At 28.6% G+C, this 10,685-nt stretch overlaps 1 protein-coding gene across 1 annotated transcript; it reads left to right on the forward strand.

Annotated features, from left to right (window-relative positions):
- Positions 1 to 7,610: 7,610 nt before the first annotated feature.
- Positions 7,611 to 8,066, forward strand: LOC116130361 (F-box/LRR-repeat protein At3g48880-like). Its single transcript, XM_031416108.1, has one exon. The coding sequence runs from the start codon at positions 7,611 to 7,613 to the stop codon at positions 8,064 to 8,066; it is 456 nt and encodes a 151-aa protein (XP_031271968.1).
- Positions 8,067 to 10,685: the final 2,619 nt, after the last annotated feature.

Here is a 10,685-nt window from a genome sequence, read left to right on the forward strand (position 1 = left end):
TATTTTTGAAATAGTTTGTAAACAAATTTATTCTAATAGAATAAAGTAATTAGATTAAAAGATGATAATTGTTAAATTATACAAGTTTTAGAATAAATATAACTTTTATATATGTATAGAGTTGTGTTAAGATAAAATTCATAATTGTACATTTATAATTATTAATACCAATTAATATTATGAAAATTAATTATTTAAATTTAAAATTTATATTGAGTTCATTTTCAGGTTTGACATTGACCGGTAAATTTTTTTCTCACAGTATAGGATTCTCTCTAGCCAAGGTTTGAAAACATACTAACTACCATCTTTATACGTTTTTCTTTAAAATTGTTCGATTTTTGGAATGCCTATGTAATGCACTTATATAATTATTATTAATACTCATCCAATGTGTGAAGATGGAAGAATTAAATCAAAACTAACGTGTTATGATGGAGAACAATTTTCAATCAATTAATAAGTAACACCAAAATCAAGATAAAATTGAAAATAGAGAATAATACTTTTATTATAAAAGAAATAAGTACATTGCTTTTTATACTGTGAAGTGGGTTTGGACGATGTAGACTTTCTATTTTTCTTATAGTTGTTTAGTTCCTCTAGTGCATATGCATACTCTCTTTTGTTTATGTTATAAATAATATCTATGGCAGATTCCATGATTTGTAACATCTGGTCAATGAATTCTCTTAATTTGTCTCTTGCAGTATGTAGATCATCCAGATTGGTTTCAACTTTTTTGAAAATCTCCCTCAATTCCGGCATTCCCTGAAAAATGTCTAAACCTATTGCAGAAACAATATACAATCACATTTTATAAATATATGGAAACAGTAACATGAATGTGTAAATATAATTATGAGATGAACTCTTGACATATAAAAAAAAAATTAATGGTTTTTATATTCCGGCAAATATGTATCATCGTTTTGTTTGACATTTTGTAATTTAGAATACAAAAGACGTAGAACATTCAGACCTTCTGGTTGTCTCGGTGGAGAATTATTGTTGTTGAGGTCGTTGCTGGTATTTGTTGCAAATTCTTTTGGTTGTGATGTTTTGTCAGCCATTTTCGAATTAAATTGTGGAGAAGAAATGAACAATTAAAGTGTATAGTATCTGAAGAAAGTTAAATGGGTGATTGGTGTTAGAGCAATATTTATAGGAGAATAGGATACGAAAAGGTGGAATATGAACAGACAACTGGTAATAAATAAACATGTCAATCGAAAATGTGTTAATAATTATTTGGATAAGGTAATACGAAACGTTGGTAGACTATTTGTACAATATTAAAGAAAACCATAATAAATATTTTGTTAAGTATGCAACATATTAGTTAGATAGGTAATGATGGTTTGAAAAGATGTTGAGTTATTACGATAAATAAACACTGTGATTTACTAATAATAAAATCTTATTGATACATTTTTAAAGAATGAACAGTAAATATTTTGTCAAGTATCAAAGTCAGAGATGATATGATGATGCCATAATATATTTATTAATTTTTTAATTGTGGTTTGGCAATATGGTTATGAAACATGCATATAGTTCGACTTCGATCTTGTTTGATCAATAATGCTACAAAAGTTTTTATAAATTTGTAATAGAAATGGTAATTTCTAGTTTTTTTTTTTAATTCAGATTATAATATATTTAAATTGATGTTTGTTGAATATGTTCAATTTTTTAACATTTTTATAAACAGTTTTGCCTACTATTGTTATTAAATATCTATTAAAATTTTAAATATTTTTCATGTTTTATCAGTATTTTAGTTTGTACTTAAAATTTTGTTACTTCAAATTTGAATATATCTTGACTTGTTTTATGTAAATAGAAATAGGAACAAACAGAGGGAATAAATTTGAACTTATCTTTTATGCAAGAATGTTTGAATAATTTTTGGGGTACTATATCACACAATAAAAAAGTTGCTCTGGGAAAATTAACAGACATTTAGTAATAGATAGACACGTTGATTGAAAAAGTGTTGACAACTTATTGCACGATGAGATATGAAACGGTAGCAAAATTGTTTATGGCACATTAAAGGAGAGTGTAATAAATAGTTAACAATGGTTCGACAGGCGAGTTTCCAAAATATGTTGTGGTTCGGCATAGAATTTAATTTAATGAATAATGGAATGGAAATTTATTTTTATATGTAATAGGAGCAGTATTTAGATTGCGAAACGTTTTACTGATCATTGTAATTTTGTGATCAGTTTTTCCTTATAAGTTATTAAATATTTGGATCAATCGTAGATAATTGAGTAAGTTTTAACTTCTATTTTCATATTAAACTAAAAAGCCTTTAAATTTGTACATGTGCAAGAAATTACATAAGAAACTTACTAAAAATTAAATTTCATACAAACTATTTGGTAATCCATGTTACATCTATGACATGTGATATTTTCTGGTGACGTTGATCTGTCCCAGTGTATACGATTTTGATTCTTCTTGTTGCAAGTCCCAAATATTCGTCTTTTAATGAGAATTGTTACAGTTGGAGTTAGGGACTTGAATTCTTCCCTGCAATATTTCAGTTTGGAGAAATCATTAGGTAGTTTTATTAATTTCATTAGAATTTGTATACCTCTGTTGTCATGTACAGTAAGCAAAGCAACGACAGTGTGATATATTGCTTGCATGTTATATTTTTGGCAAATTGCAATTAGTAGTTTTAATCCCATATATGTATCATGTTCGATGAAGAAAAAATGTGTTCCCATCAGTAGCAAAGCCTGTTTATTTTCTGCTTTGCAAGTGTCTTCAGAATTGAAAGTCCCGTTGTTGTTATTGTTGGCAGTTTATGTCGTTATTTCAAAATGTCCATTCTTTGTAATATTTGTTTTAAGTTTGCTTGCTTGTTCAGAGATTTGACCTGTAAATTGTATGGTAAGTAATGGTATCGAAGTATAAGATTCGTAATAGTTAAAAAAAAAAAAATCCATAGTTGGGAATCACAATACCATTACCTTATGATTAAGCAATTAAGAACAAATAAGTGTGCCAAATATGACTCAGTTAAATATGGATCCTAAAATGCATTTTGTTTTTTGTGTACTAGAAAACTATTAACAACTAAAGATGCACATGGTTCGATAGAGTCATTGTTATGGTTAACCATTATTGTTATAAGATTGCTATGGAATAAACCACTATCTTATTGTTATTAGTTGTATGTTTAACCATTTTGTATAATATCATTTTCTGTATGACTAAGAAAATAATGAAATCAATAGATTAATGAAATACGATGGTTTTAGTAAAACTTACATTAACCTTATTACTTGTAAAGTGGTGTGATCTTTGTTGGTTGCTTTTACAATGATTCATTTTAGAATTTTTTATGGTAATTGTAACAGACATGTGGGTTGTTTTTTTGTTATTTTGAAAGGAATCATGATGTCTTGGTGCTCTTTTTTGGGTGCAAGTATATGAAAATTATGTTGTTGTTATGGTATCTCTGATTTATATAGTCCGCGTGTGGGTAGTGAACAATTTTTTTTTTTTTTCAATTGCTTAGATAATGTTCTATTAATTATTAATAGGAGTCAATGTTGTTATCTGAATCTGGTTTTTAATAGTTTTGTAAATTAATGATGGTTGTATTAATTATTTAATGTTAAGTATTACATATATTTAAATGTAAACGGTCCACATTCATGTTAATTTCTATATAGGTATATTAAGCATTTGAGACATTTGATTAATACGAATTTTTTTAAACCAGTGGGAAACGGATCGTGTTTCATCAAAATAAATGTCTTCTTTTATTAATTCCATTAATATTGTATAAATATCTATATAAATAGTGTCATTTATTTGATCAACACTTTAATAAAAATTGTACGTTAAGAATGACATTAAATATCACAATATGAGATATCATCAATATATCAATCACATCAATAAAAAAATAAGTACATTAACCCATAATGAAAACTAAATTCTAATATCCTGATTTTTAATAGTAATGTCAAATAAAAAAATATCACATAATAGTACAGTGCATTGATCAACAATAAATAAACATGGTGATCTAATAATAATGATATCTTATTGGCACAGTTTTAAAGGAAACGGTAATAAATATTTTGTTAAATATTCAAGTAAGATGTTGTGATGATGTGATAATATATCAATTAATATAAAATATTTATACGGTTTGGCATTGGTCTTGTTTAATTGTTTATGTTTTATTGAGTATGTTAGTTTATTAATTAAAATTTTTTTGATTCACATTAGAGTATATTTTGATGTGTTTTTTTAATTAGGAATACAAAAGAAACAAATGGAATATGAATAAAGATGTTATAATAAATAAACATGGTTGTTTAAGAAGAATAAGATCTAACTGGCATGAGTTTAATAGAAAGGATAAGAAGAATAAATTGGAAAAATAATATCGATTGTACGATTAGACCATTAATATTCAGGTAGTCTTCTCAACTTACATGAGTGATTTAATAACATCTGTGTATAATTGATATTAATGATTATGGAAGTATAATTATTAATTTTATCTTAACATCTGGTCAATGACTTCTCTAAATCTGTTTTCGTAACTTCGTATCACTTTAATATTATGTAAATTATTTATTTAAAATTTAAAAGTATTTATTTGTTTTTTGAGAATACAAAAGGGGCTTTGGGAAAACGAATAAATATCTAGTAATAAGTAAACATATTGATTGAAAAAAAACATTAATAACTTTTTGGTTAAGAGGATACGAAACGGTAGCGAATGTAATAAATATTTTGTTAAGTATTCATGTAAAAAACGTCATGATGATATTATAATATATCGGTTGGATCGTGAATAATGGTTCGGCAATCGTGCTCCAAATGGATGTTATCGTTCAGAGTGGGATTTAATTTGGTTGATTAAAAACAAAAAATGATTTATCTTAACATCTGGTAATGACTTCTTTGAATTTGTGTTAGTATCACTTTAATATTATGTAAATTATTTATTTAAAATTTAAAATTTTTATTTTTATTTTTTTTGAGAATACAAAAGGTTCTTTGGGAAAATGAATAAATTTCTAGGAATAAGTAAACATGTCAATCGAAAAAAGGTTAATAAGTTTTTGAATAAGAGGATACGAAACGGTAGCAAACGTAATAATTATTTTGTTAAGTATTCAAGTGAGAAACGTCATGATGATATTATAATATATCGGTTGGATTGTGAATAATGGTTCGGCAACCGTGCTCCAAATAGATGTTATCATTCGGCGTGGGATTTAATTTGGTTGGTAATAGAATGAAAGTTTTTTTCGATATGCAATAGGAATGTTTATTTATAGATTTTGTTAATTTACATTATAATATATTTAGATTGATGTTTGTCAAATATGTGTAGACAATCCAATGAGTTTTAATTTGTATTTCAGAATAAATTAAAAAGCATTTAAATTTTTACATGTGTAATAAATCATATAAAGAAATCACTAAAAATTATATTTCATACATACTATTTGGTAATCTACGTTACATCTTGTACATGTGATATTTTCTAGCGATGTTGATCTGTCCCAATGTATATGATTTTGATTCTTTTTGTCGCAAATCCGAAATATTCTCCTTTTAATGAGAATTGTCGCAGTTGGAGTCATGAACTTGAGCACTTCCCTGCAATTTTTCAGTTTGTAGAATTGATTGGTTAGTTTCACTAATTTCATTAGAATTTTTACACGTCTACTGTCATGCATAGTGATTAGAGCAACAGTCGTCTGATACATTGCTTGCTGGTTATTTTGTTTGCAATATGCAATAAGTAGTTGTAATCCTCTATTTCTATCATGTTCCACGAAGAACAAATGTGTTCCAAGCAGTAGTGAAGCATGCTTATTTTCTACTTTTGAAAGGATCTTCAAAATTGAAAGCCCTATCGTTGTTATTGCTGGTAGTTTGTGTCGTTGTTTGAAGATGTTTCTTCTATGTAAGACTTGCTTTACGTTTGTCTGTTAGTTTAGAGATTTGCACCTGTAAATTGTAAGGTAAATAATGGTTTTTAAACACAAGATCCACAATAAAAAAAAAAAAAAAAAGTGTAAATAATAGTTTCAAACAGTTGGTAATCATAATATCATTACCTGTATGATCAAGAAGTTAACAATAAAAAAGTGTGAAAAATATGGTTTAGTTAAATATCGATTCTAACATGTATTTTGGTTTTTATGTATTAGAAAGCTATCAAGAACTAAAGACACAAGTGATTCGGCATAATTCGTTTCAATTGTTAGGAGTTAACATATGGTTTTCTATATAACTAACAAAACAATGAAATCAACAAATTAACGAAACATGATGATATTAGTAAAACTTACGTTAACCGTATTGCTTGAAGAGTGGTGTTGTTATTCTGAATTGCTTTTGCAATGATGTATTGCACAATTTGTGATGGTAATTGTAATAGATTTGTGGGTTGTGTTTTTGTTCTTTTGTAAGGAATTATGATGTTTTGGTGGCCCTTTTTTTTTTTTTGGTGTAAGTATATGGAAATTATAAAGTTGTTACAGTCTTAGTAGTTTATATAATTTTTGTGTAGATATTGGATAGCGAACAGTTTTCTGTGTGTTTGGATTTGGTAGATATTATCGTGTTAATTACTAATCAGAGTTAGCATTGTTATTTGAATCTCGTTTTTAGTATTTTTGTAAATTAATGATGGTATTTTTATTTTGTTGAACATTAATTATTTGATTTTGTTATATATATCAGATATTGTTACTTCATTGTTTATTCTACCAAGAAAAATTGATTATTCTGTTCAACAAATATACACTTTTTTTGGTCATAATCATTTAATGTTAAGTATTAATTTATCTTAAGTGTAAACGATTTGCATTCATCTATATCTCTATGTAGGTATATTAAGTATTTGATACATTCGATTAGTACGAATCTTTTTAAATTCATATAAATTAATGTATTGAATGATATTTTGTGCATTGTACATGGATTATGTCCATATCTTATGCAGGAGTCTGATGCTCTAAAAGTTCTATGAGATGATTGGGCAGCTGGTCAAATAAAAGAGGGTGCCTCTGTTGTAAGAAGATGGGAGGATTTGGGCACTGACATATTGGTGAAAATCTTCCTGTGTTTTGATGTTTTGTTGACTTTAGGGATTACTCACGTTTGCAATTCATGGCATTCAGCTTGCTGTGATCCTCTGCTTTGGAAAACTCTTGATTTGTCAATATTGAGATCAAATTTCATCAAAATCCCATTAGAGCCATATGTTTACGTGGATGAGTGTTCTGATAAGACACTCACTCGTTTGTTGAAGATTTTGTTGAGTCTCAGCCGGGGACATATAAGAACCTTGATTTTTCACTTCAATTTGTTTGTAGGGGAGGAACAATTTACTTATATTGCTGAAAGGTAATTTTTTTATGTTTCTATTTAAAACCTTGCTGAAAGGTAATTTTTTTTTTTAATTCTTGCTGTTTATTGACTGAGTTTTTGGCATTGCCTTTGGTACTAGTGATCATCATCTTTAATTTTCTTTTTGGTATAGTGAATTGGGAAGTAACCCTCCATATATTGTTGTCTGCAAGTGCCCTTAGCTGAGGCGTCTCGTTATGCCAGCTTGGAACAAAATAAAGAAGGATGTAATTTGCAAGACCATTCGTACATGGAGATCTCTTGAATCCCTGACAATGCCTAGTATAGTAGATTCGCCTTATCTTATAGAGGAAATAGCCCTAAATTGCAAGAACTTCAGTGAACTCAAGGTCATGGGTCCTTTTGACGTTCTCTTTGCTTCTACGATAGCCAAATTTCCAAATTTGAAGATTTTGAGCTTAAGATGCTCAATGATAGTTAAGGATGCCCTAATGCTTATATTGGATGGCCTACCAAATCTGGATGTCCTCAACATATCACATTGCCTTCTTATAGGAGGTCAATTGCTTCCTCCGCTGATGCTCGAAAAAATTATTAAGAAGCCAAATAAAATTATCTTGGAGAAGGCTGCTCGATTACATGAGTTCTTAACATGTACTGAGCACTCGTGCATCATGTGCCAGTGTACTTGAAGTGGTGAAAGTTTATGAGGTGGTACAAGTATGAGGAAGGCCTATGGAAAATGGATGAGGCGAGGTCTCTTTGATTAGAACATTGTAGAGACTATAATTTTAACATTTTGTTTTGCTTGTATGTAATATCTACATAATATGTTGTTGAATAAGCATATATAGAATTAGTCCATTGTGTTTTAGGTTGTCATCCTCCTAATGCTTTTGTTTTAGGTCGTCAACATTGTAATACTTGCATGATGATCATTTCCCATGGAAAAAGTATTATCTGTCTGCATAATTATGTACATATGGTAAAATTAAAATGGTTTCAAAGTAATATGCAATTGAGTATTTTATGTGTTTTCAATTCATGTTATTTATTTTGTAATTGTTAGTGTCAAATTCATCTCTATTGTCAGGTTTAGTATTTGATAGTGAGATTTCGAAAGAATCTTTGATTTTCCCTTCTTTTATACTTTGATGTTAAGTTATAGTGACATTGTTCGGCTGAAGTGGTAATATTAAAGTTTTACAGTGCATTGTCGTTTTGGTTTTGTAAAATTCATAAATAATGAAAAACGTTGTCTTTTAAAATGTTGTTGATATTTAAAGAAACTATGCGGATTTAATATTCAGTATTTTACTTGAAGTAAATTTGGGGATTTGGGGATGTAGGGTTTTCTTTATCAGTTTCAGCTTTAAAGGCATTTGTCCCAGTCCATTTGTCACGTTTTCCACGTCCTTCTTTTTATTTTACATTGGTCTAATTAATTTATCATCGATTTTAACTTTGATTAAAGTGCATGTTATTCTTACGAAGTTATGAGATTTGTTATTATTGTTATAAGAAGTTGTTGTTAGATGGTTGTGCTGATAATTTGTTGTGCTCAGGTTGTTTATTGGACTCTCTAGTAGTCGTGTTGCAAATTATTTTCTCCATAAATTTACTGCTAAAATTGGTGTCTTTCTTACTACGATTTTGTTTGTTTAGGTCAGGTTGTTTATTTGTTGTTCTAGTAGTCGCATTGCACATTATTTTCTCAGTAAATCTACTGCTAGAATTGGTGTTCTTCTCATTACGATTTTGTTTATTATCTTGTTGTATGTAGTGTATATTGTAATACTATCATTGTTTTATGAATTGATGTTATGAAATGCTAGTGGTACAAATGCTTTAGAAGTTACCATCATTGTTATCATGTAATTATCTATTTATTTTTCGAGACAGTTACCAAGGTTTTGGTATTCTCTTAGTACGTCTGAGATATTGTTGTTTTAATTTGTGTCTCTATCATGTATCACGAAGAATATATGTCTCTCAAGTAATAACAAGGTCATACAATTTCTATTAAGTTGAATGATTGTTTGTTTTCTCTATTTTTATTTATTTGATGATATTATTTTTTCATTGTAGTAATGACTTCCAAAAACTTGATGAAATTTATTTGAAGACTTGATTCCGAAGTTTTGTATAAAGGATGATCAAGTAGTGATTCCAAGTCAGAATTGTTAACGCCTTTACAGACTCCTGTTTTACCTACTTTAGCCTCCAATTCTGTGAAACCTAATTCTGGTTTCTACCATGTTAAATTGATTGAAGAAGAAGATAATCAGTCAGAAGAAATTCCATTATGTAAATTAGTGAAACGGCAGAAAACCTGTCAGCAAGAGGGTTCAAATACGAATTCTGAACGAAAATGGAAAAATCTTTCTACGGAAGAGCTTGACAACAAAACATTCAGCCTAAGGAAAGAGGTAACCTTTTTTCACTTTATCATGTGAGTATATACTATGTTTGGCATGACAACGTTAACGCGGTTTCATTGTTCTTGAAATAGGCTTATGAAGGTTTCTTAGAAATCAGAGAACGTTGGCTTGTTTCAGAAGATTTGAAAAAAGAAACGAAGTTGTGATTTTTGAGGTTCGCAGATTGGAAGAACAGTTGAAAATATCAAAGGAGGTGTTTGAAAAGGTCAAAACCGAATTCAAACATTGTCAAGAATCGTTTAGAAATGTTGAACAGTCTTTTGCAAATGAGTGGCAGCAAAAGGAGGCATTTAAAAAGAAAAGTAATGAATTGTTTGAAGAAATGATAACATCAAATCTTTAATTGCAGAAGCTGAGAAAGATAAAGAAGAGGCTTATGATTTGGTGTCAAAAATGTTTTTGGCCACCAGAAAAGCTTATGTCAAAGAATATAAGCATAGATTCCCAAATGAGGATTCTAGTTTTTTAGAGACAATTGTGTTGAAAAATGAGAAGATGACGCCTAATAGAGATTATATTGATTGCAATGCTGTTGTAACTTTCTCTAGTCCACTTAATGCTACTTCTGTAAATTTTTAAACCGTTTGTTAAATATTTTGATAGTATTTGCCAATATTTTGACAATATTTGCCACGCAAGTGTTTATAGTTGTGTTATTATTACGGACGTGGATGTATTCAGTTGATGCTAATTTTTGTGTATATGGAAAAAAGTCTCCAGCCCATGTAATGTTACTTTTGTAAATATTTAAATTGTTTAATTGTACTATTGATGTTAAATATCTTGACGATGTCTGTCGTGCAAGAGTTTGTGGTTGAGTTGTGTATGTAAAAAATATGCATTTATAACACGTAATACATATAATGTAGC

This window comes from Pistacia vera, unplaced genomic scaffold, assembly GCF_008641045.1.
Source record: "Pistacia vera cultivar Batoury unplaced genomic scaffold, PisVer_v2 Contig22, whole genome shotgun sequence".
Classification (NCBI taxonomy): Eukaryota; Viridiplantae; Streptophyta; class Magnoliopsida; order Sapindales; family Anacardiaceae; genus Pistacia; species Pistacia vera.

What these genes read in the sequence shown, in the direction of transcription:
- LOC116130361 (XM_031416108.1), top strand. Translation starts at nt 7,611, where the DNA reads ATGCCAGCTTGGAACAAAATAAAGAAGGATGTAATTTGCAAGACCATT.